This window comes from Aquarana catesbeiana, linkage group LG04 (genome assembly GCF_042186555.1).
Source record: "Aquarana catesbeiana isolate 2022-GZ linkage group LG04, ASM4218655v1, whole genome shotgun sequence".
NCBI lineage: Eukaryota > Metazoa > Chordata > Amphibia > Anura > Ranidae > Aquarana > Aquarana catesbeiana.
Window position 1 is genome coordinate 353,932,791 of NC_133327.1, and position 27,826 is coordinate 353,960,616.

Below are 27,826 nucleotides of genomic sequence, written 5' to 3' on the forward strand. Positions count from 1 at the left end.
GGCAATTAGTCAACAACTTGTGATCATTTTATCTTAATTACTACAGGAACAGTTTACAAGCAACAGCTAAAACTACAAACCAATGTATTTATTTACACAGATGGTGAAAAAAAATCGGACAGAGGTTTTAACCCTCACTTGCTCTAACCAAAAATGAAAAATAAATATAAAATAATAATTGTCTATAGTTCTACTTTAAATTTGGTGGCTGGTAGCACACACTCCCTTGTCATAGCGTGTCTCCAATATGAATGAAAAAGCAATGTAGACAGCAATCTGGGGTCAGGGTAGTGTTTAGATGCACTAGCGCAATGATTGCCAACCTTTCAGATCGCACAAACTACTAAACTCACAATTTTGAAACCCGCAGACCACTAACATGAATTTTACATGCCTTATAGACACAATGCTCCATCTCTCTCCTCTTCTCCCCCTGGATCACACTGATGCCTTACACAGACTCATCATTGGATCTCACCTCCTTATCCCGCCATGTGCTCAAGCGCCATGCTCCCTCCCAAGGTCTGTGATCAGTGCTGTCATTTGAAATCCCCTCCCTCTTCACCTCCTGCTCTCTGTACTACTCCTGGTGCCTCTCTCTGAGTTCACAGGAGCCAGAACTACAACAAAGGCATCGGGTATCAATGCATGCTCACAGTACAACACTGGAAACAATAATGGGTGGCATGGGTAATTGGTGGCAATGGGTTATTTGTGGCAGAACCCCTGGGAACCAGTTGGTGACTGCTGCACTAGCAGATTTAGATGGACTTGACTAGCAAATTTAAAGATGAGCTTCAGCTAATACATTTTGTGGCAGAACCCCCAGCACATTATGATTATGTCTTGCAGAGGGAAATTTTTATTTTTTGCATATAAAGTGGAATAAAAACATACATATAAGAACTATTCAGTCCAAACACATGCAAGGAGATTACTCTGATGAAGCACTGGTATGCGTGAAAGGTATTGGAGATGCTGCCCACTTGCTGTAACCTTAGTTTATGGATTAAAACAGTGGTTCTCAACCCTGTCCTCAAGTATTCCCAACAGGCCATGTTTTGGGAATTTCTTTTAGGTAAATTAGCTGTCCAATATTCCAAACCATTGACTCCGATTTAAAACACCTGTGCAAGATAAAGGAAAACCTGCAAATATGGCCTGTTGGGGTTACTTGAGGACAGGGTTGAGAACCACTGGATTAAAAGAACTGGCATCCCAAGAACTGTTTGCAAACTTCCGGGCCTGCTCGGGGCTACGTATCATTTTTGGTAAGAGTGAATTGTTAGCGCCTAACCCACAGTTGTCTCAAGGCTGGATCAGACTCCACGTTTATAGTGGCGAAGCAACACATCACCTACCTAGGTATACACATTGGTAGGGAAACCTCCTCTTTATATAGTCTGAATAACCTTCCAGTGATAGACCAGATTGTACGGGAGTTGGAAGCCCTGCCCCTTTCACTTTTTGGGAGATACTATCTCTTCAAAATGGTCTAGTATGCAAGACTATTGTACCCGATGCAGACCCTTCCTCTTCCACTGAAACATATGGATGTTCAAAGAACACATACGGCTCTGTTTGTGTTTCTTTGGCATGGCAAAAAACCTAGAACTGCACTTCAAAAACTATGTCTCCCGAAGAGTGAGACCGGTGCAGGCCTGCCAAATATTAGATTTTATAATCTCTCTTGCCTATTAAGGCAGGGTATTGATTAGTTGTCCAAAAATGATCGCTACTCCAATTACATGCTGGAGGGCAGCCTTGTGTCCCCGTTCAACCTCCAGGCGGTTCTACACTCTAGGCTACATGCTCTACCTCCTTTCTTAAGATCTACTCTGTTGATTAGAGACACTGTTATAGCCTGGAGGGAGGTTCAGAGACTCCAGGGTTTATACATCATCATCTCATGCCACCTACCCATACTTGGCAACCCAATGATCTCCCCTTCCACTGCGCACAAAGCCTTTGCTCAATGGACTTCATCTGGATTGTTGACTGTCTCCAATTCTACTCAAATAACTCTTAGAACCTTCTCAGAGCTGGCTAAACAGTATTCTCTCCCACTGTCACAGGTGCTTCACTATTACCAGCTGACCAGCTACCCCAAATCTGGCTTTAGCTACCCCAAATTTGGCTTGACAACCAGGACACACCGGCAAAGAGCCTTGCAATAGATACCAAAAAACCTGCTCTCTGGTGATCTGTGAAACATGGTGAGAACCGCTCCATAGGCTATCCCCTCTTCAGTCTATCATGAATGCTGCTGCCAGACTTATCCACCTTACCAACCGCTCAGTGTCTGCCAACCCTCTACTTCAATCCCTACACTGGCTCCCAATCACCCAGCGAATTAAATTCAAAATTCTAACCATAACATACAAAGCCATTCACAACTCTGCCCCAAGCTACATCACTAATCTTGTCTCCAAATATCGCCCAAATCGACCTCTCCGCTCTTCTCAAGACCTCCTGCTTTCAAGCTCTCTCATCTCCTCCTCCCATGCTCATCACCAGGATTTCTCCAGAGCCTCTCCCATCCTCTGGAACTCGCTACCTCCATCTATCCGGCTATCCCCTACTCTTGCTACCTTCAGGCAATCCCTGAAAACTCATCTCTTCAGGAAAGCCTATAATGTCTCCAACTAATCTCCTACCACTTCCACCAGCTCATTCCCCACAGTTACAACCTTTTGTACCACCTGCCCCACCCTATTAGATTGTAAGCTCTTCTGAGCAGGGCCCTCTTAATCCTATTGTATTGTATTGTATTATAACTGTATTGTCTCCCTTTTATATTGTAAAGCGCTGCGTAAACTGTTGGCGCTATATAAATCCTGAATAATAATAATAATAATAATAATTTAGCCCACACCAAAATCCTTGCAGCGCTCATTCATCGATACGTTGCTTAATCGGGGCCAATACTCTATCTCGGAGATATACTCTAACCTTATCACGCTTCCAAATATGGCATCACTCCCTTCAACCCCTGGATATCTATCCTTGACAACCAGGACACACCGGCAAAGAGCCTTGCAATAGATACCAAAAAACCTGCTCTCTGGTGATCTGTGAAACATGGTGAGAAACCCAATTCAAAATCGCCCACCGGGCATATTTCCCTTTTTGCCACAGCAAAGTAAATTCCTCTCTTTCTACATCCCCCTGGTGTGCCACCTCCTGACCATCTCTTTTTCATAGCCTGTGGACCTGCCAAGCGACATCCACCTTCTGGGATCAGGAATAAAAACATATTGTCAAGATTCAGCAGATAACTCTTCCTTAAGACCCCTTTGTTATGTCTTTTTTAGCTGTGATGTTTCTATGATTTCTCCATCATCTACTTGTGACTGTCTCCCTCAGTGGGTTCATATCTGCCTTCTAATAGCTCACAGAGTCCTCATGCGGGCCTGGAATCCCCCCACCCCCCTACTCAAATTGCTTATGTGAAACATGTGCTTCAAACCCTATTCCTCATGGAAAAGCTGGACACTGTCACCCAACAAGTCCTTGAAACATGTTATTGCCAGATGGCGCCGCTTCAAAGAACATTCCTTTTCACAAGAAGAGATTTCTCCTCACATGACACCCCCCCTCCCCCCCACAGGCATTCCATATGCTTGGTTTGACCTTTTACTGCTATATTTGACTTAAACTGTACATTTGTCAATAACCTTAACAGTCTCTTTTCCCCAATCCAGTACTCCTCAGATTGCTTCTTTGGTGGAACTCTTGGTTATGTACCTACGTTAGGCCAGATACTTAGTTATTGGATATATTACAAATGTTTACTGACTTTAAGCCATGCTGTTGAGTCTGCTTACTACTGTTCTTCTTTTCTGCTCTGCAAAGGCTTTGTTGTGTGTTTTGATGCCTTTGCTGGTATATGTCGCTTGTTTATTATTTTTTTCCTTTTCTTTTTTGTACGTTTGTATAAAAAACTTTAATAAAATTTGATAAAAAAAAAAAAAAAAGAATTGGCATCAGATTTTAGAGTGTAATCAACCTGTTCAGTGCTGCACTGGAGGTGCAACCAAGGACTAGGAGTGTACTGACTTGGAGCAATAACTTTCATAAGCATACCTTTCCTAGATTTTTTTTTTTTTTTAAATCACTGGAGTAGCAGTGTCTACTTTAGTGATTTCCAGCTTCCATGGGATCAGCCAGGTATGGTATATACATAACAGCAAAAACACTCTTGCGCATAACGATAGCCTGGCACAGACAGGAGTGGTAGTACTCTTCACAAGGGGTAAAGCTCTGAGAAAGAAGGAGAACACTTTGAAACATGTCATCCAACAGGGGCCCTTGCGCGGTCCCCCCCACGGTCTGAAGACTGTTGATTCCAGGGCTTTCTAGCTACGGAACAGTGGCTTTTATGAGCAAAATCATATTCTCATGCTTGCAAGTAGTTTTTATCATTTTAGTCTTCAATAAATATATGTGGGATAATGCACTAAGCTGGTGCACCCTCTTTCTTTACATTTTCTATGGTATATACATAGTTACATTTTCCAAGCTGGATCTATATAACTACAGTATGTATAATATAACAATGTCTGAGATTATGATTTAACTACCATTAAGCTATGTTGAAAGGTATAGTCAGTAAAGTCATCTTTTACTTTAGGTATACCTATATTACAAATAAAAACAGTTTGTTTTAAACTCACTATGTAGTACATTTATTGCAGGAAAAAAAAACACACCTCTACTGTCTTTATGTGACATTGGGAAAATATCAATGTACAGATGGAGTTTTTAACTACTTTGCTTTCCACATATAGGCACCAATATTAAACATTCCTGTGTTACGCATACAACTGACTGTACTGCAAGATGTCATGAAATGGACATTACAATTGAATAATGTTTTGACAAAGAAAAATAACCAGGATTCATGCTGTGCTGCTGAAACTACAGTATACAGAGACAGATGATCAATCGCACTACTTATTGCTCAATAACAATGTTGGTAATCTTTGGGCCTGAAGTAAAATACTAAATTTCTAGTACATGTATGAAAAATGCAAATTGCAAAGAAACAAGCTGTTTATGGTAAGCTTCTAAATGTGTCATTCTCTTATTGTAATTTGTATGGATTCTTGAATCTCTGAGATAGCAAACCTTTTCAGCAAAAGGTAGATCTGCTTACCTGTCAGCCCCCACCTGTCAAACATAATAAGCTGCAAACAAAAAACTTTAAAGTGGATGTAAACCCTTTTTTTTTTTTTTTTAATGTCATAATGTAGAGTATAAGATTTCCTATCATTTGAGCCCAGTCTTGCCACACAGAGTTAATCCATCTCTGAGCAATTCTCTTTTATTGTTCAGTGAGATAAATCTTGACAAACAGAGAAAAACTTTGTCAAATCCTCCCCCTTGCTGTGAGTGACAGGTGATTTACATATCTTGTGCACTAGCCTAAGAGACATGCATTATTTTTTAATTCTCTCCCCCACTCCTTTCTTCAGCAGCTCTGCAAGGATTGACTGTTCCACACCTCAGCATGATTTGGCATGCTGAAGTCATGTGGTTACTTTCCTGTCTTTTCACTGGATGTTAGAGATCATAGCAGAAGTTCAGTGTAAGAAATACACAGGAGAAAAAGGCATATTGACAAGGGGAGTGTAGAGGTGGGCGGGGAGTCTACTGACTCCATCCACCGAGCTCCAGACAACAGACCCACCCACAGAATATGCAGTTTTTCGGCTCTCATAACAGACAGAGGGGAGACATTTGACCGGTAAAGATACATGCAGGAGGCATGTATATTCTTATAAATAACCCCTATGGCAGTAGTTTAGAAAGGATGACATTGGGTTTACATCCACTTTAATATTTTAACAAAAAAGAAAAAAAATCGGAAAAACGAATAATACTCCCCACTTATTACTTCGCTCTCGATGCTGCCAGCTTCCTATAAACAAACAGTGGTGTAAACCTAATGCCCCATCCTTTGCTGAATTGGCCTGGGAAATGGACTCCATTTGCTAAATAGAAAATTTGTTCTCCTGGGAAACAGATAAAACTGATGACTACACTCTCCCTTATGCCGCATACACACGACCGGACTTTCCGTCAGAGTAGACTCTGACGGTCTTTCCCATGGAGTTCCTCTGAAATGGACTTGCCTATACACGATCACACCAAAGTCAGTTCGTTTAGAATGTGATGATGTACGATGGGACTAGAAAAAGGAAGTTCAATAGCCAGTAGCTGCCCTTGCGTGGTTTTAGGTCCATCGAACTAGCATACAGACGAATGGTTTTCCCAATGGGAATTGAGTCCGTCAGAAAGATTTGAAACATGTTCTATTTCTAGGTCTGTCAGAGTTTTAGAAAGTAAAAGTCCGATGAAGCCCACACACGATCGGAATGTCCGACGGAATGATTCTGTTGGACCTTTTCTGCCGGAAAGTCCGGACGTGTGTACGCGGCATTAGTCAGTCTGGAATCACTTCTGACATTCCCAAAAGCTTACTATTTTATCTCTGATTCAGGTACTCTATAAAGTGTTTGTCTCTGTTGATGCATGGGCATCGATAGGGCCCTTATCCCTTTTATTTTTTCCTTGTCGTACCCTTCCACCCCCCCCCCCTTTTTTTTTGTCTCCTTCCTCTCCATCTTGCTTTATAACACTTCTCCTATGTTATGGATATGTGGTTAACTTTTAAATCTTTACAAATTTGCTTTGTCATTACCATCCAACAGTTCAATGCCCTACTACATGCAGTAGCTTGGCGGATGCTAGTGCCATTACTCTTGTCACTTACCTTGCTGTCTGTTGCCTTTCATATGCTCGATATGGTATTGTCTCAGGAGGTATATTAATATGACAGTTTATATATTCTAGTATTTTATCATATGTCCATTTAGGCTGCTGTGACAGATGTGTTTAACTTTCTTTTTACCATTGAGAGTACCTCCTGGTTCTTGGTTATAACACATGTACCATTATTGCTTTGTACTTCAGTTAGTTTTACAATGGTGGAATGTATATTTTACAATTTACTGTTCTTGTTTCCCTTTTCCAGAGGAAAACTACATACACACTAATAAAAATAGATTAAACATAAAAAAACGAACAATATTAAATATTCACTTTGGTTCCAGCTTTCAGGATTGGGGGACGGGTGTCATGGTGCCTATTTGCTGCCTCCTGAGCACTCAAAATACACCAAGAATGCTCTCTTACAATGGGCTGGGGTGCATTCTAGCAGGATTTTGAGTGTCCTGGTATCCCAGGAGGCACAATGGCATTACCCATGCCTCCCAGAATCATCAAAAGCTGGGGGAGAGCTATATTTTTTTTCTATTTTTTTTTTGTAAAATCTTTATTGATAACGTTTTTTTTTTTTTTTTTTTTTTCCTTTCTTTTCTGCAAATTTTGCTTGACTAGCAGGCAGATGGCAGGAAAGTGGGTCTTCCATTTTTCATAGAAGGTCCACTTTAAAGGCTAAGATAACCTTTTATTAAAAAAAAATAAAATAAAACTAATATATACACATACTGTATATATGCATGTATGCACATCTTTTTGCAGGTAAAAAAAAAAACTTTAAACCTGAAAAGAATTGCACCTGTGATCAGCTATGAGTAAGCACTTGGTGTAAGTGTGAAATGCAGTCAGGTATTCTTGTACCACCCCACAGTCGTGTTTTGTGTACTCCATGATCCTGTATTTTGACTAAAAAGACGGATTTATCCATTCCGGTGTGCGGCTGTCCAGGTCTTCTTGCTCTCTTCTACTTGCAACGCCAGGAACCTGCAGACGCCAATATGGGCAGGCAGTTACTGAATGGCAGGAAGAATTAATGACTATGCAAGCATTCACCAGCATCCTCGCAGTTCATTGAGAATTACAAGCCGTCGGCTGTGGTGGTCAATGGTAGCTGTACTTTATTCATTCAAAGAATTCTGTGGTAAATGAATGGGGCAGCCGTGCGGCTTTTAACCACTTGACGACCAGCTGCCACCATTATACTGCGGCAGGTCAGCATGTACCCGTGAGCCGTCGTAGCTGTATGTCGGCCCTTTAAGTAGGGATAGCAGGTGCATACGCACCAGCTGCACTGTAGGGGAACCGATGTGCATGGCCAGCGATCGCGGGGCACGAGAGCCAGAACAGGGACGTGTGTGTAAACACACAAATCCCTGTTCTGAGGAGAAGAGAGACAGATTGTGTGTTCCTACTAGCTAGGAACAACCATCATTCTCTACCTCTAGTCAGTTCCTTCCCCCTACAGTTAGAACACACACTCAGGGAATATATTTAACACCTTGATCGCCCCCTAGTGTTAACCCCTGCCCTGCCAGTAACCTTTACACAGTAACCAGTGCATTTTTATAGCACTGATCGCTGTATAAATGTCAATGATCCCAAAAATTTGTCAAAAGTGATCTGTCCGCCACAAGGTTGCAGTCCCGATAAGAAAAATCTCAGATCACCACCATTACTAATAAAAAAAAAAATAATAATAATAAAAATGCAATACAAATGCTATAAATCTTTCCCATAGTTTGTAGACGCTTATTGCGATTTTTATTACCAAAAATATGTAGAAGAATATATATTGGCCAAAACTGATAAAGAAATTAGATTTTTAAAAACATTTTTGGGGATATTTATTATAGCAAAAAGTAAAAAATATTGTTTTTTTTTTTTTTTCAAAATTGTCGCTTATTTTTGTTTATAGCACAAAAAATTAAAAACGCAGAGGTGATCAAATACCACCAAAAAAAAGCTCTGTTTGAGGGAAAAAAAGGACGACAATTTTGTTTGGGTACAGCATTGCATAACCACGCAATTGTCAGTTAAAGTGACGCAGTGCTGTAACGCAAAAAATGCCTGGTCATTAAGCAGGCAAATCTTCCGGTCTGTAAGTGGTTAAATTGTGACAGTGAGTACAAGGAGAAGATCTCCCTGCCTGCTGTCACAGGGAGTGGGGGGAGAGGAGGCAGGAGCTGGAACATGTTACACGTCCCACCCTAAATACAGATGGAACATGTATAACATGTGCCAAAGGTGAACTTAAGCCTAGTACACATGGGCCGAATGTTGGCTGGCAATGGCTGGTTAGTGGTGTTTACTAAACTTAACTCTAATGCCGTGTACACACGGTCGGACTTTTCGTCTACAAAAGTCCGACAGCCTGTCCGACAGCCTGTCCGACAGACTTTTGACGGACTTTTGGCAGACTTTTGGCGGACTTGCGGCAGACTTTCTTACGAACGGACTTGCCTACATACGATCACACAAAAGTCCGACGGATTCGTACGTGATGACGTACACCGGACTAAAATAAGGAAGTTGATAGCCAGTAGCCAATAGCTGCCCTAGCGTGGGTTTTTGTCCGTCGGACTAGCACACAGACGAGCGGACTTCGGGGTCCGTCGTAGTTACGACGTAAAGATTTGAAGCATGTTTCAAATCTAAAGTCCGTCGGATTTGAGGCTAAAAAAGTCAGTTGAAAGTCCGGAGAAGCCCACACACGATCGGATTACCAGCCAGCTTTAGTCCGTCAGCGTCCGTTGGACTTTTGTAGACGAAAAGTCCGACCGTGTGTACGCGGCATAAGTGGTAAGTGCAAGCTGTTAATCTATCATTCACATGATAATAGGCTCCAAAATGAAGGTGGGATAATTCCACTTTGCCACCATTAGACCCCTTTCACACTGAGGCAGTTTTCAGGTGTTTTAGCGCTAGAAATAGTGCCTGTAAAAAAAAAACCTCCCATTCATTGCAATGGGTGCTTTCACACCCGAGCGGTGCACTTGCGGGACGTTAGAAAAAGTCCTGCAAGCAGAATCTTTGGTGGGGTTTGGGAGCGCTGTATCCATCGCAATGAACGGGCAGCGCTTCGGGAGTTTTCAACCCCTTCTTTAGGGTTAGAAGCACCTTGCTAGTGGTCAAAAAGCGCCGCTTAAACAGCGCTACTAAAACGAGCAGCACAAACATAACTTAAGAAAAAAAAAAAAAAGACATACCCTGCCTTGGCAAAACAGAGTAAGATGTTTTAAAATGTGTATTGCTGTTTTAGAAAAAAAACTAGCTGAAAGACTAGGCGAAACCACAGGGTGACTCACATTGTCCACAAGTAATTGAAGCATTCCAGGTCAACAAGTGTCAGACTTGTGTCAATGAGCAAATGGAGCTTGCTTTCAGGGGGATTCAGCTTGTATTTGAGTTTAGTTTGAGACCCTTCTAAGATCACTGAGGGCCGATTTAGACAACTGCATTGTTTAAAGCAATAAACATTCCAACGCACGTTACCACAACCCATATCTCTATTGATTGTGAATTGCACCCCAACAAACTGTACACTAGCAGCCAATGCACAGCAGTGTACCACAAGTACCACAACGCACATACTGCATACTGGGGGGGGGGGGGGGCTGAGGTGGAAAAAAGGGTCTGTGGCATTGGCAGCCCTTTCATAATAAATGTCTTAACAGAACACAGGTTAATACAATTTAATTTCTTGAACAACAGACTTAATAGCTCTGAAGGGGCACTCTGCGTTAATAGGTAGGTGAATCTAATTTGACCTCCTTCTTTTAAGCTTCATTAACCTGTTTAAGGCTCCATGCACACTGGGCTTAAAAAAAAAATGCCTGTTTCCTTTGCGGACAAAAAATATTCATATAGAGCATTTTTGTACATGGTTTAAGCGAGTTTAGCGTTTTTTTCTGCCAGAAAGCTCCAGTCTGAAATGCAAACCAGAAGGTTTTTTTTTTTTTTTTCCTGCCTCAAAATATGCCTGTAGTTTTCCCTAACGAGTATTGAAGCATACGATAACATTGAGCTGCTTCTACAGGCAAAACACAAAACACCTGTAGAAGCAGTTATTATTTAAGCATGGAGCCTAAAGGTGCTTTTAAAGTATTTGTTACCCCAACACTTCATATCCCTGATATGTGCCTGCTGTACTGTGTACTTGTATGAGAAAGCATCCTGTTCTCTTTGTATTGTTTCCTTAGCGTGAAATCCCTGGTGTCCCTACCAGTCCCCCTTTCCTATTAAAAACTGATCACACTAAGCAAGAGAACACAACGTGGTCAGTTCTCTAGCTGTGCTGGGAACTCAGCCTGCTGTCCTCCAATGATAAGACTTGCCCTGACCCCCCCACCCGCTGCACAGCCATTATTATTATATAGGATTTACATTATACGTTCACTGGGAAGATCATTGTGCTGCTGCTTCTCCTCCCCCAGCTCTTATGAAGCTGAGAACAGAGTGAATGTATGTGATCTCTTATAAAAAAGGGAAAAAAAGGCATTTATAATATATATATATATACACACACACAAAAACGGTGTTTGCCTTTCATTTCTATTTTAAACTGAATATATGTTGTCTTACAAGGTGATCATTTACACTCACTATAAGTTCTCATTGACTTGTATGTGGAGAGTTGAAGTTTTAAACATAAGCATAACCCAGCCACTAAGGCCCATGTCCCACTGAAACCCAATTGTTGCATATCGACCGCTTAATCATAATGTTCATGAGGGTTAATTCACCCAGCATCTTGTTTATGGCAATCTGGTATTTGCATGAAATGAATCTATATTCTTGCATCACAAGTAAGACATGCATAAGAAAAAAAAATAAAAAATACATCAGATGCTTTTCTGAATACAAATTTGCATTAAATTATATTTTTATGCACCTGGGACTCAGCTTTAAAAATTATCAATTCTCTACTTATGAAGTCCGCATGTGGTAATGACGATTCTGGTTAGTCAGTAGTAGGTGTAACAGGGCCCAGTGATCTCCACAATATCTGCTTTGCTTACATTGGCAACATACAGTATATTTAAATGAGGTTTGTGAACCAGGGTATGGCAATGAGTATAAAGTATTTCACAGTACTAATTCTTTCCTATCAGACATCTGAAATTGTTCATGAGATCTGCATCCAAATGTTTCTTGCAGCAGGGCTTGGTCTTATGCAAATCTGAATATCGAAAAAATGTCGAGAGAAAAAGAAAATAAATGGTAATGAGGTTAGTCCATCATATTTCTTTTAATGGTAACCAATCTTGTTTTCATTTAGGGCTTGAGAACAGTTCTCAAATAAACTGGAAATGTTTAGATCATAGGAGCTGATCTTGCACTAAAGTCTCCATAAGCATGTGACCTGGTATGCTTTACAGTTTCAGCTAAAAAATGCAGCATTTTTAGACAGAAAAAAATGAGAGCCTAAAACAAATTATTAACACCAGCTCTGATATAAGAATGTTAATAACTGGGCATTACAACTGAATGTGTTACAAAAGGTGAACTTGAAAATGAGAAACTAAAAGATTTTTTTTTTCCTTCTAACCTCTGCTGTTTTTCTCCTGACATCAATCTCTTGTTCCAAATGACAAGCCTACTATCTCCATATTGGCATTAGATACTTGCTATAAGCAGTTGGACTTCTGATAATGTCAACTTCAGAAATATTTCAAGAGATATGGCATGCTTCAGAATAGAGAAAAACGTAACTGAAGCTTAAGAATTTACCACCACAAGTTTTAGTTTTTAAAATGACTACTACATCAATTTCCTGGTAAAAAATAACATAGTTATAAAATTAGCTACATTTAAGTATGAAAATGTCCAAATGATTATCCCTTTAATCTTATTTTCACTTTATGAGAACATGCCTCAAATCATACCGCTGCAACCTTTGTAGGGCTTGTCATTGTTTCCATTGTTAAGTGTACCGGCAGTTCTAGTGAGTATAGAATGATCATAGAGAATAATGGACAGCCACCTCATATGCCTTAACCAGCTATTATTCCATGGTCAGGTTAGCCCATGCATGAACTGAAACAAATGAAGCTGGAACACAGAGAAATGTGAACACTGGCAGTATTTAACACCAATTCCAAGAACATGAGGTGAGCTAACATAGGGGTTCCTTTTGGACTATCAATTACCCTATAAATCAGACAATCTGCTAGCATGGAAATGTGTATGGCTGGTTACAGACTGACAGTCATCCTCAAAAAATGACAGCCAGATATTTGCCCGTCCTTAAATGATCTGCTGTCAACTATATCTGTGTCACATATTATACAGAATACTTCCACAGAACAATGTGGATGTTACAATAACCAAAAGATGGCTCTGTAGATAAACATACCATGCAATATGCACACCTGCATCTTCCTTAGAGATCCTTTACTGATTTAGTCTATGCTTTTGGTGACTAATATGAGAATCAATAAAGCAATTACAGTGCAGATGAAGGTCTACTGGTAATATAGACAGCAATGTATGCACATATAGATATTTTACAGGCTAAAAAAAAGTCATACCTAATAAGTGCCTCCAACAGCCATCGCATCATAAGTGGATCATAGCAGAAATCAGGAATTACTGCAAGTGATGGTTGAAATTAGGAGCGTCACTTGTGATAATTGGGCTATCTATGGTTACATAAATGTTCAGAGATGCCCATAAAGACCAATATATATCTGCTTAGACACTGAATACCTGAAATTGGTGATTTAGTCAAATGATGTCATATATATAGTATATTGCCACTGGGAAACCACTTTAATTGTACTCTTTACAATCTGAAGTGCAGCTTAGGCAATGAATGTCTGGATATGTAGGTTTTGTCCAGATGTTTATATATTCAAACCAAATAAATGTGGAGTGGCCTAATGTGCAGCCACCTTTATTTGCACTTGGGAATCTGAAAGACTTGACTAAGGGTGCTTGTACAACATGTCAATTTAACATTCTTAAAAATGGTCATTTTGACAACGGGCATAACAAAGTAATTGCAGCCTAGGATAGCAATAGGGGTCTCAATTATGGGTTATTTTCAGAATCACTGTTGCAACTGCTGAGTTTTGATTATAGCAAGGAGGGCAAAAAATACAATTGTCAACACTGCCAAATGACTTAAATACACAAAAATAAAATAAAAAATGAATAGAGATGAATGACCAGGATATAGCCCTAAAAGTAATAAGAACAGATGAGACTATGGGCTATATTCTTGCTTGTACTTGCCTTTCTGTGTGTGTGTGTATGATAAATATTTTTTTTTTTTTTTTTTTTACAGTGCCTTGAAAAAGTATTCATAACCCTTAAAATTTTCCACATTTTTCCATGTTACAACCAAAAATGTAAATATAACTTATTGGGATTGTATGTGATAGGCCAATACAAAGAGGCACATAATTGTGAAGTGGAATTCAAAACGCTCATATTAGATCCTAGGTACACTGGCTCTTTAAGTTCTCCCAGGCAATTGTTCTCCTTTCAAATCTCTCAGTGAAGCTCTCCACATTCAAACCTCAGTGGGAGAATCTGTCCACAGGGCAACTATTAGTCGTGCACTCCACAAATCTGACCTTTATGGATGAGTGGCAAGAAGAAAGCTATTGTTGAAAGAAAGCCATAAGAAGTAGCATTTGCAGTTTGCAAGGAGCCATGTGGGGGACACAGCAAATGTACTCTCTAGATGTGCAAAGCTGGTAGAGACTTACCCAAAAAGACCTGCAGCTGTAATTGCAGCGAAAGGTGGTTCTACAAAATATTGGTGGCTGAATACAAATGCACGCCACATTTTTCAGATATTTATTTTGAAAACCATCATTTTCATTCCACTTCACAATTATGTGCCACTTTGTGTTTGTCTATCACATAATTTGGTAAGTTTCCAGCTGATGGGAGCGGGTATGATGGGACACATACGGTGAGGGACACTTTACAGTGTTTTTTCTTAATTAGGACATCACTGGGAATGTCAACACATTTTTTTCATTGTTTAACTAATTATGGACTGCCTGCCGCAGTTGTACGTTGGCTGTTCGAAGAGGAATACCGTTGTTATGGCAGCAATAACTCCGCTATCCTCTTCTTCAGCAGGCGGTCCGCTTTCAGATAAAAGTTGTCTCTGCAGCAGATTCGCCACAAGATCAGTTTTATAGGGGCGGGAAAGGCCCCCTCGGAGTGCTCCGGGGGGGGCCTTCGCCGCTTACCAAGCCCGCCGGTAGCAGTGGTAGCCTGCCAAGCCCGCCGGTAGCGGTGGTGGCCTGTTATTTTTCTTTGTTATTTGGAGCGCAGAAGATCATTATTATATACATGGTTATATTGTGTTTCTGTGCTCTAAAATTCATTAAAATTTATTTTTCCCTAAACAATTGCCTTTTTTAAAAAATGTGCAACAAAGAATTGCAAAAACCACCATTTTATTCTCCAGGGTCTCTGCTTTTAAATAAATTACATTCTTTGTGGGTTCTAGTTTTCCAGAAAACAACAGACATATGCATGGTACATTCGTACAAATAAGACAAATTGTACATATGACTGCAGAAAAACAAACCCAAGCTTTTTGCAAGCATGAATTGTAAGATCCAATGGATACACTGAGCAGTATGGCATAGTGGGGTGCAGAACCAGACACTATCACATGGAAGACAACATAGCACCGATCCAGTAGGCCTTCGTATCTGAATGTTAGAAAACTACACTTTTGCTTAGTCTCAACCAGCCCCAGTCTGGTAGGGAATGCTTTTTGAATAGCAAACAGCACACACTGTCAATTTTAAAGCCATTTATTGGGCTGTCAAATTCATAGCACAGTCTCTTCATGTGAGAGCATTTCAGCCCCTTTAACAAGCCAGGCATTCTAACAGGTGGATGTGTGGACCCCCCCCCCCCCCCCCTACAATGAATCCCCAGGTCACAATGATGTTACACTACTGTGATATCACTTTAATCAGCAGACTCTGTTGATATTTTTTGGGGGTAGATATATGGGGAAGTACAAATTGTGTAAACGTTTTATTGGGGAAAAAGATAAAGGAAAATGCATTCATTTTTACTAGTTATTCCAATTAGAAACCAATGCTATAAAAATCTATGTATCCACATTTGCTATTGAATTAAAGATCCATCTGTCCCACAAACAATGTTTAATAGATTAGTGTAGACTGCAAATGCTAAAACGTATAACACGTGGAAAGACAAAAGAAAATAAAAACACTCTGGGACTCAAAGGGATATAGAGAGAAAAAGGTCTTGGGTCTTAAGTGGTTCTAAACTATATTTATGGTTTATAGTTCACAAACATATTAATTAGTTGGAAACTCCAGTTCTAAAGGCACTGAAAAAAGTGGAACATCAAGCATTTATCAGGTACAAAGAAAAATTATCAATCACAAAGGAGCAATAGCCCTCTAAACTTACCTGCCGCAGTGTACGAGCCACTAAACTCTCCAGAACAGGACCTCTGTCTTCATGAAGCAAATGCACCTCATCCAGTATGAGTAGCCGCACAAGCTGAGACAGGGCCACGTCCCCAACGCTTTTCCTAGTAACAACATCCCACTTCTCAGGTGTAGTCACAAGCATCTGGAGAAAAAAATGTCACAATATTAGCTATAGTAAAATATTGCTGTTTACTTGACATAAAAAAAAAGAAATAATACAATAAACCTATGTCTCTATTGTTAGGGACTGGAGTCCACAACAAATGCATTTTTTTTTTTTTTTAGTAGGTGAAAATGACCCATGAGCCAGTTATACACTACTGTGTTTAGTATCGCCATATTTTTGGAATCACAATCAGTATTATCAAAAGGCCACAAAACAATGCTGGCAATGGTAAGAAAATATAGAGCCACTAATGCTGAAATAATTAGAAAAGAAATGTCAGCATGTGTTGTTAAAATAATCCACAGAGATTCACTGATCACCATTAATGATCCGACACAAAGGAAAAAAAGCTGAAATTCAACACCAAGCTACACAACAAAAATACAATTATTTATAAATGTTCAGGATTTAATCATGACTGATACCTGTATAAAGCAAATTGATGAATGGCTAGAACATTTGTATCCAGGATTAGGCATAACTAGCACATAGTAATGCTGGCCATACATGGATAGAAAATAGTTTGAAAAAAAACCTGGCGGATTTCTAAAGATCTGTCAAACATGCATGCATTAATGCCATCATTGTATTGATATATGTCACCTAACTATCGACATAATATCGATCTATAACAACATAAATGGTACATTTTTCGTCAATTGATTACACGCTCTGGGGTCACATTTTAACACGCGCTGTAGATTTTCAATCTATTCCACTACTAATATTTAGAAAATTGATAGTTTAGGCCCAAGAAATCTGACATGATGGTTCGTTTTTTGCCATAAAACTTTGCATTTCGATAATCAAAATTAGCCCATTAACGTTTCGAAAGTCGCACGATCGAGCGTATCAAACATTTTTTATTTTAATGATTTTCTTAACATGTATGGTCAGCAAAGTATAACAGCATTGCACCCCTTTAAATGAATAAACTTATCAAATAGCAAGTATAAGGACAAACTAAGACCCCCCTTTCACACCGGGGCCACCGTGCGTTAGCGGTAAAGCGCTGCTTGTTTTAGCTTTTTGGCCGATAGCGGGGCGTTTTTAACCCCCGATAGCGGCCGAAGGGGTTAAAAGTTCCTGTGGTGCGGCGCTTCCAAAGCAATTTTCATTTCAATTGGCAGGATGTTTTGGGAGCACTGTATACAGCACTCCCAAAACCACCCCAAAGATGCTGCTTGCAGGACTTTTCCTAACGTCCCACAAGTGAACCGCCCCAGTGTGAAAAGTCACACTGAAATGAATGTGAGGTGGTTTTCAGGCCCTTTACAGGTCTAGCGCTAAAATGCCTGAAAACTGCCTCAATGTGAAAGGGGTCTATCTCTCTATCAAACCATGCTGATCACAATATGTTTCTAAATATAAGATCTCAGTCTTTCTATAGACCATTTAATCAGAGTCAGTTTGCAAAGTACAACACAATAATTCTTTCCATTAGCAAGCTCACTACATAGTAAATATGTAAATATAACACAGTAACTTTTTCCATGGACCATATGACTACATAGTAAGATTGAAAAGTCTAAGAACAAAGTATGCCTTTCTATACACTCTAGATCTTTCCATAAGCAAGCTGAAAACACAGTAAAGCCCTGTTTACATGGGGCGTTTAGCGCCGTGCAGTGCCATTTTTACCCAACACAGAGATGTTGAGTGCATACCCATGCTGGCATCTCACTACTGTGTATTGCGCCACTGTGTCCCACGATGACATGTGAACACGGGTCCCATTTCAGCCCATGCTACAAAAATTTCCATACTTTGAGGCAGGCCTATATACTAGTAGATTTTCAGACAAATACTGATATGAATATCCATATATATATCTCGCAACATCGTTTCACAAAAGTTGTATTGGGGTATATTAGGTGAATGAATAGAATTTAAATGTAAATAAAGATTACAATAAAGCTAAACACAGAATGACAATGAGCATGAAGATTTTAAATCACAAGAACACAAGGATAAAACATACAGTGGGTATAGAAAAGAGTCAACCCCCTTTAAAATAATCACATGTTGTTGCTTTGCAATCTGAAATGAAGAGAGACACTGTTTTTGTTTTATTCAGATGTATTACTCAGTGCAACTTATAACATCCAAGTGAAAGATCTAACACCAACATGTCAGAAGAAAAAGTCCCTGGTAGTGCAAATGAAGCAAGCAATCAACTATGGTTGGCAAGGCACTGTCAAAAGATCTCTGGGATAAAGTTGTGGACAGGCACAAATCAGAAGGCAGATACAAAAAAGTCAACGGCTTTATCAATGCCTAGGACAACAGTGAAGTCTATTATTAAGAAGTGGAAGGTATTTGGTACAACACAGACGCTCCCTGAATCAGGATGTTGCTCCAAACTAGATGAGAGAGCCAGAAGGAAACTGGTCAGAGAGGCTACCAAGAGGTACAGCAGCTCTGAAGCAGTTGCAAGAGTTTATGACAAACAGTAGTCATTATGTGCATGTGGGAGTGTTTCTCTGCAGAAGGGACTGGAGCACTTGTCAGGTTAGAAGGAAAAATTAATGGGGCAAAATACTGTCAAATTCTTGAGCAAAATCTGCTGCTCCTGCCAGAAAGTTGTCCATGGCAAGATGGTTTACCTTCCAACATGACAATGACCCAAAGCACACAGCAAAAATGACTGCACAGTGGTTGAAGGATAAAAAGGTAAATGTCCTTGCAAGGCTTTAGGGCTGCAACTAATAATTATTTTCAAAATCGATTAGTTGGCCGATTATTGTTTCAATTAATCTGATAAAATCATTAAAAAAATGTAATATGCCATTTTTTTCATTTATTTAATGTAATAATGAAAAGATAACATTACACAACTGTGCAGCAGTACAAAAACAACAAACATTCTGAAAAGACTATAACTGTTCAAGAAACTTTGCATTTGAATGTAAAAAAGTTAAAATGGTAACATGCTCGGGGCTAAGGCTGGCTCTCTTTGGGAACACCAATGATAGGGCACTATTTCTCCCAGGAACAGCAATGATGGGGTACTACTCCTCCAAGGAACACCAATGATGGGGCACTATTCCTCCCAGGTACAGCAATGATGGGGCACTATTCCTCCCAGGAATAGCAATGATGGGGCACTATTCCTCCCAGGAACACCAATGATGGGGCACTATTCAACCCAGGAACACCAATGATGGGGCACTATTCAACCCAGGAACACCAATGATGGGGCACTATTCCACCCAGGAACACCAATGATGGGGCACTATCCCCCCCTCCCAGGAACACCGAATAGGCACTATTCCCCCCTCCCAGGAATATCAATGGGGCACTATTCCCCCCTCCCATGAATATCAATGGGGCACTATCCCCCCTCCCAGGAAAACCAATGGGGCACTATTCCCCCTCCCAGGAAAACCAATGGGGCACTATTCCCCCCTCTTCCTCCCAGGAAAACCAATGGGGAACTATTTTCCCCTCACAGGAACACCAATGGGGCACTATTCCCCCCTCCCAGTAATATGAATGGGGCACGATCCCCCCTCCCAGAAAAAACAATGGGGCACTATCCCCCCAGGAAAACCAATGATGGGACTCTATCCCCCTTCTCCAGAAATACTTATGATGGGGCACCTGTTGTCATCACAAAAATGAATGTACAGTACACTGAGTATTGTAATAGCTGCTACCTTATATCGCAGGTGCAGCTCGGCGCTCACGGCTGCTTCTCACCTCTCTCTCTCTATTCCCTCGAGGCAGCAGCGGGCGGGGCTGAGAATATCCTGCTGACGTCAGCGAGGAGAGAGGCGGACGTGCCTGGTCTCATGAGAATATTGCAGCGCCGCTGGCTTGTATACAAGATTCTAACACTGGGATGGAGACGGGACTGGCAGGGAGGAAGGTACGTGCCGTTAGACCAATTAATCGATAATGAAAATTGTTGACAATTATTTTCATTATCGATTAATTGTTTCAGCCCAATATGGCTTAGTAAGAGCCCAGACTTAAACCCCATTGAAAATATGTGAAATGATTTGAAGACTGCAGTACACAAATGGTCACCATCAAATTTAACTGAACTTGAGCAGTTCTGCAAAGAAGGGTAGACAAATATTTCAAAGTCTAGATGTGCAAAGTTAGTAGGCACAAACTAAAGGCTGTAATTAAAGCAAATGATGGTTCAACAAAATACTGACACAAGGGGATTATTCTTTTTACAATTCTTTATAAGTTGCACTGAGTAAATACAGCTGGATAAAACAAAAACTTTGCCCGTCGTCTTTCTGGGCTGCAAAGCAACAACGATTCCTTTCTATACCCACTGTAATGTTTGCTGAACTGATCTCAGATATCTAGACAATTTCAAGTGGGCGGGAGGTAGAGGTAAACATGGTACAGTTTATTGTAGAGGGTTGGGAGTAAAAAGCCCCCAACCTCCAAAAAAACAAGCTCCATGCTGCCCATTCTATTAGGGCAGGGGTCCTCAAACTGCGGCCCGCCGAGGACATTTATCCGGCCCAATCCACCCAGGGCCGGATTCCCGACAATCCAGGCTCGGGCCGGGGCCAGGTCGGCTCGGCTTTGGCAGGGAGCATATCCGCTCCGCTCTGCTCAAGCCGCCTCCCCCACACCAGTAATGGAGGGCTCCGTGTGCCGCGCTGCATGCTGGGAAGTGTAGTTCCCAGCACAGTCCCGCACGGAGACAGGAGGCGCGAAGAGTGACAGAGAGAGCGGAGGCTTCAAGCAACAGCCTATGAACAGGTGAGGACCCCACTGTCCCCCTGTCCACCCCACTGTCCCCCTGTCCACCCCTCTGTCCCCCTGTCCACCCCTCTGTCCCCCTGTCCACCCCTCTGTCCCCCTGTCCATCCCTCTGTCATCCTGTCCCCCTGTCCATCCCTCTGTCATCCTGTCCCCCTGTCCATCCCTCTGTCATCCTGTCCCCCTGTCCATCCCTCTGTCATCCTGTCCCCCTGTCCATCCCTCTGTCATCCTGTCCCCCTGTCCACCCCACTGTCCCCCTGTCCACCCCACTGTCCCCCTGTCCACCCCTCTGTCCCCCTGTCCACCCCTCTGTCCCCCTGTCCACCCCTCTGTCCCCCTGTCCACCCCTCTGTCCCCCTGTCCACCCCACTGTCCCCCTGTCCACCCCACTGTCCCCCTGTCCACCCCTCTGTCCCCCTGTCCACCCCTCTGTCCCCCTGTCCCCCCCTCTGTCCCTCTGTCCCCCCCTCTGTCCCTCTGTCCCCCCCTCTGTCCCTCTGTCCACCCCTCTGTCCCCCTGTCCACCCCTCTGTCCCCCTGTCCACCCCTCTGTCCCCCTGTCCACCCCTCTGTCCATCCCACTGTCCCCCTGTCCATCCCTCTGTCCCCCTGTCCATCCCCTATATATATTATTATTTATTATTTTATTCTTTTGCACTACAAAAAAGATGTGTGCATAGGAATTTAGGAATTAGTTCATATTTTTTTTAAACTATAGTGCGGCCCCCCAACAGTCTGAGGGACCGTGAACTGGCCCCCTGTCTAAAAAGTTTGAGGACCCCTGTATTAGGGTAATTAAAAAGATTGATGTTATTAAGCCAGGCTAGATACCACATGAGAAAATGTAAAAGTCCAGTAGCCCAGTAATGCCAGGGCAAAAAAAGAATGTAAGAAAGAATAAAGGCTTGAGAGAATAGGAAACACATGTGGAGAATGGGAATAGGAAGGGGAGGGGGAGGGGGAGAAGGGAGAGGGTCCAGCCAGATGCGGTCTCTTATATTGTACTCTGTGTGGTTCACATCATGGTGACATCATGGTTGATGTCAAAACTCTCAATACATTCAATCACTCAACAAATGTCAAAGTGCTTCAAAATTATGTTTGCTCCTGACATTCGATTTTGGAATTACTTTGGAATAATTTCCTAAACAAAAACACATTTACTATTGGAAATTTGTTCATTCAAGAAAAAAAAATTTCCATCCTGCTCCTTTGAACGTTCTCGTTACTGCAGTAGAAAGCGACCATTGATTTGACCCCATTAACTATTAGAAAATCGAACATTCTTAAAACAAAAGATTTCAAACTACTTTTCCCTAATGTAGTGCCATAGACTGCACATGTATTATAGAAGATGGTCAGAGACTGCAGACATGCTACTGAAGTTGTTGGAGACTGATGCAAGGGAGAGACACTGGAGACATGATGACTGAGTTTGCTGACATTACCGGGCCTTTGCAACTTAATGCTTCCACTTCCAATGCTAGGATCTGCAAAGGGCCACAGGTAACCAGTGTGTACCCAGCTTTAGGTTTTAGATTACACCAGGAAAAAGAAATTGTTATATGGATTTGACATACTGCATACAGGTAGATGCAAGTTAATGAACATTAACATTTCCCTCTGTCTGCAATACACTCAAGCCAGTATTCAGTGAGAGAACTGTGCCTAACATTATCTATATGGTTGGTAAGTGCTGGTTCACACTGATGCGAGTTGTTTTCAATGACGGTCGTTCACATACATGCGTTGCGATTCCTCTACGAATGTGATGCGATAAAAAAAAGGGTCTTGTGCGAGTTTACAGCGTTGCGAATTTAGTCTCCATAGACATCAATGTAAATCGTTCTGGAATCACACTGTTGGTTCAGATATGTGCGAATTCCACCACACTACTCTCCACAAAAACCAAGAAGTACACAGGAAGTTAACACCTTTTTTTTTTTTTTACATTATGATTCCATTGGCTAGAACATCAATCGCAGCTATGTCCAACTCCTGAAATTTGCGGTAAAATCGCGGTAAATTCACGGTAAAATCGCACCTCACACAGGACAAAAAAAAGGAACAAATTCACAGCGCAGCAGTGTGAACCGGCACTAAAAGTTTTAGAGCAGGGAGTTGTTAAAACCCCTTATCAGGTGATTTGTTGCCATCTGCATCCATTTCTTTATGTCCTTGAGATGCAAGAAAAAATTAGAGGAATTCTCTCAAAAAAGAACAGAATTCTCATCTTAGGGAGTTATCAAAGGAACATGTGTTCCCACTGGAAAGTTTCCTCTCACCTTTTATTTTGATGACAACTCATTTTTTTGGGATTTCCTCTCAATTCTTGTCTTGGTGACAGAGGTCACCAAGACAGACAGAAAGGTGAATGTCTACAGCTGGACACAGACAGCAAAAAACACTTGACTCCTTACCACTCAAACTAAAACAAAGGAAAGACTTCCTTCAAATACACTTTAATCATCCCATACTTTCAATATACACTTTATTAAACATCTATTGTACTAAATTGGACAAAATCAAATATTTAAGCATATCTACAACATATTTTTAGTGGCATTTTAGGTGAGCTAGTGCAAAAAGTGATTATCCATCAGCATTTAGAAAAGACTTCACCTCATTAACAGTAAGCAAAGCTTTAATATGTCCAATGGCACACAAAAGTGTGGTGGTCTTTTAAATGTCTTTTGTATGCTAATGAGCTACATAAAAAATGTGAATACTTTAACAAGGTAATTTAGTACCCGAACGTTGTCTAATGCTACAGATGCAACTGTTATCATTTGGAAATTAACCATGTCAGCTACTTAAATTAGCAGCTGTACTTCGACACAACACTAATTAACAAACTGTAATGGAATATATTTAGCAATGCATATTACAATTTTTAAGGTGTGAAGACAACTAATCCAAGCTATTTAAGCAATTTGTTGAAGCCATGCTGTGTTATGTTCTAGGATTTTAAAAATAAAGGCATCTTAAAGGGGATATCTAAGAAAAATAGAAGCCCTGCCTCGCTAGAAATAATCTGTATAACAACAGACAGGGGTCACAATTTCAAACTTTCCTTCTGCAAACCTTATAAGCAGGCAAAGTAAATGAAAAGCTTGCCACATATATGGGGGGACTGGTAGACAGTCTGGTAACGTGGGACTTGATCCAATGAGTATGTCATGTCTGGAGCAGCATGAGCAGGAACTAGCTCTGTAGAAGAGATGAATACTGATCACAGTTTAAAAAAAAAAAAAAACACCTTTGTTTTTGCTCATCTTTCCACGTAGATAAGCCATTGCTGGGAAGTGCTGTATGTGAAGGACATGTAAACAAACAGCACTCAAATGATATGAGCATGCATGTTTATACAAACTTAAGCCGACCAAAGAAGGAGCACATTTCTTCCCGGCAGCCACGAGTGTTGAAGGGGGAATCCCTCCCACAGAGTCATTGTGTTCTCCCAGAGGTGGAACTCATGAATATTGCTAGCAGCTATAACAGCCGTTAGCAATAATTGCATGTAAAATTCGGTAGCCTGGTTGTCGACTGATCAATTTGGGTACATTAAGCCTGCCCTACATGGTTTGAATCTTGGCCGGTTTCTGATGAACTGGCCAACTTTATAGAGCACAATCGCAACTACAAGTTGATATAGTATGAGTCAAACACATGTGTGGTCTGTTAGACATTTGGGAATACAGCCAAGAACTGCATATGCCCTAGAAATGATATACTGTGTTAACTCTGATTCAGCAACTCAGTCTAGGAAATTAATGATGACCCTGATTAATGTCTGCACAAAGATGGTTTTGACCTTCCCAGAAATAAAGCAGATATACAGTGCCTTGAAAAAGTATTCATACCCCTTAACATTTTCCACATTCTGTCATGTTACAACCAAAAACGTAAATGTATTTTATTGGGATTTTATGTGATAGACCAACGCCAAGTGGCACATAATTGTGAAGTGGAAGGTAAATGATAAATGGTTTTCAAAATTGTTGACAAATAAATATGTGAAGAGTGTGGCATGCGTTTGTATTCAGCCCCCTTTACTCTGATACCCCTAATTAAAATCTAGTGGAACCAACTGCCTTCAGAAGTCAGCTAATTAGTAAATACAGTCCACCTGTGTGTAATTTAATCTCAGTATAAATACAGCTGTTCTGTGAAGCCCTCAGAGGTTTGTTAGAGAACCTTAGTGAACAGCATCGCGAAGGCCAATGAACACATCAGACAGGTCAGGGATAAAGTTGCGGAGAAGTTTATAGCAGAGTTAGGTTAAAAAAAAAAAAAATATCCCAAGCTTTGAACATCTCACAGAGCACTGTTCAATCCACCATCCGAAAATGGAAAGAGTATGGCACAACTGCAAACTTACCATGACATGGGCTTCCACCTAAACTGACAGGCCAGGCAGGAAGAGCATTAATCAGAGAAGCAGCCAAGAGGCCCATGGTAACTCTGGAGGAGCTGCAGAGATCCACAGCTCAGGTGGGAGAATCTGTCCACAGGACAACTATTAGTCGCGCACTCCACAACTCTGGTCTTTATGGAAGAGTGACAAGAAGAATGCCATTATTGAAATAAAGCCATAAGAAGTCCCGTTTGCAGTTTGTGAGAAGCCATGTGGTGGACACAGCAAACATGTGGAAGAAGGTACTCTGGTCAGATGGGACCAAAATTGAACTTTTTGGCCTAAAAGCAAAACACTATGTGTGGCAGAAAACTAACACTGCACATCACCCTGAACACACCATTCCCACTGTAAAACATGGTGGTGGCAGTATCATGTTGTGGGGATGCTTTTCTTCAGCAGGGACAGGGAAGCTGGTCAGAGTTGATGGGAAGATGGATGCAGCCAAATACAGAGTAATCTTAGAAGAAAATCCATTAGAGCCTGCAAAAGACTTGGAACTGGGGTGGAGGTTCACCTTCCAACAGAACAATGACCCTAAACATACAGCCAGAGCTACAATTGAATGGTTTGGCTCAAAGCATATTCATATGTTATAATGGCCCAGTCAAAGTCCAGACCTAAATCCAATTCAGAATCTGTGGAAAGACTTGAAATTTGCTGTTCACAGACACTCTCCATCCAACCTGACAGAGCTTGAGCTATTTTTCAGAGAAGAATGGGCAAATATGTCACTCTCTAGATGTGCAAAGCTGGTTCAGACATCCCCAAATAGAGTTACAGTTGTAATTGCAGTGAAAGGTAGTTCTACAAAGTATTGACTCAGGGGTGCTGAATACAAATGCACGCCATACTTTTCACATATTTATTAGTAAAAATGAAATCGTGAAAACAATTTATCATTTTGCTTCCACTTCACAATTATGTGCCACTTTGTGTTGGTCTATCACATAAAATCCCAATAAAATAAATTTATGTTTTTGGTTGTAACATGACAAAATGCGGAAAATGTCAAGGGGCATGAATACTTTTTCAAGGCCCTGTAGGCACTGGCAATGGGTGTACTGCAATCTCTGTGACAAGCAAATCCCAGTAAGCCAACATACACATCTAAGCCGAACATATTCCTGGTGATTTTAAGGCATTTTTTTCTCAGGCATTTTATAGGCTTATTTCAGGCATTTCACAAGCATTTCTGCATATGTATTCCAATTCAGGAGTTTGTTTCCTGAGCTTTTACATGAGCTCATATTGAAGCCTGTGGGACCAAATACAGCTAAATATGCTTAACAAAAAAAAGATAATGCACTTTTTTGAGCATAGGCCGTACAGCGCAGGGTGTCTGAGCAAACAAGTGTAAACAGGGACAGTCAGGCAGAGGGAACAAAGCAGAAAAATTGAGGTGTGAATGGGGACTATGTAGGGAGGCTGTGTGCTACATACATTACCTTGCATGCAAAAATAAAATGAAAAGAAAAATCTGATGCCACATTATGGCAGGCATTTCTTACCAAAACTGATACAAATGTAAAGAAAGACTGGTTAATAGTACATCGTTTTTCTGTCAGATTAGGTTTTTCTAAGCTCATGCAACCTTTTTTTTCAACATTTAAACTCAGAATTATTAATAGCTTTTGCTACAGGTTTATCTTTCCCTTAGAGAGTGGTGTAGATGAGATACATTAACATTTTAAATCCTGCTGAAGGTTACATTTAGAAGCATCATGCCGCTTACAAAAAACAAATAAATATGTATTTTACTTCTTTGAATTACAAACATTAGCATCTAAAATGTGCATATTTGAATGAAAACAGAATGGGTCAAAATCATTTTAAAGATTAAGTTATACATTAACGTTCTAACAAAAATTTTAATCAAGGCATTCACATATTTTTCAGCCAGGAGAAACATCCAATTATTTTATGTAATAATTTCACTAGGTAAATAAACATAGGTGCATGTCAGCTTTCATTGCAAGCAAATTATATTATTAATTTTCTGTAGCAAGTAAACAAAAATAATAAAAGGTAAAATTAAAACTGATAATAAAAATATTACAAGAGTGCCTCTTCTAGGCCAGCATAAAACATACACAGCATAGGCAGGACAGTTGCATATTATGAAGAACACAAGAGGGTGCGATCTAAATGCAGCATGGTGTAACATTTATTGATAAAGAAATAAAATAATGGACCACTCACATGTATAACAATTAAAAAGCACTTGTCAGATGATCTAGAACAGTCATCTGATGGTAATCCTAGAAAGTGCAGCAGCCT

General features: G+C 40.7%; 1 protein-coding gene across 2 annotated transcripts in view; it reads right to left on the minus strand.

The window, feature by feature from the left end:
* The window catches only part of ASCC3 (activating signal cointegrator 1 complex subunit 3), a 1,208,179-nt gene that overhangs the window by 793,950 nt on the left and 386,403 nt on the right, over positions 1-27,826 (minus strand). For both annotated transcript variants that reach the window (XM_073626995.1, XM_073626996.1), the window contains exon 11: positions 16,207-16,371. In XM_073626995.1, coding sequence (XP_073483096.1) covers positions 16,207-16,371 — 165 coding nt within the window. The remainder of the gene's footprint in view (positions 1-16,206; positions 16,372-27,826) is intronic.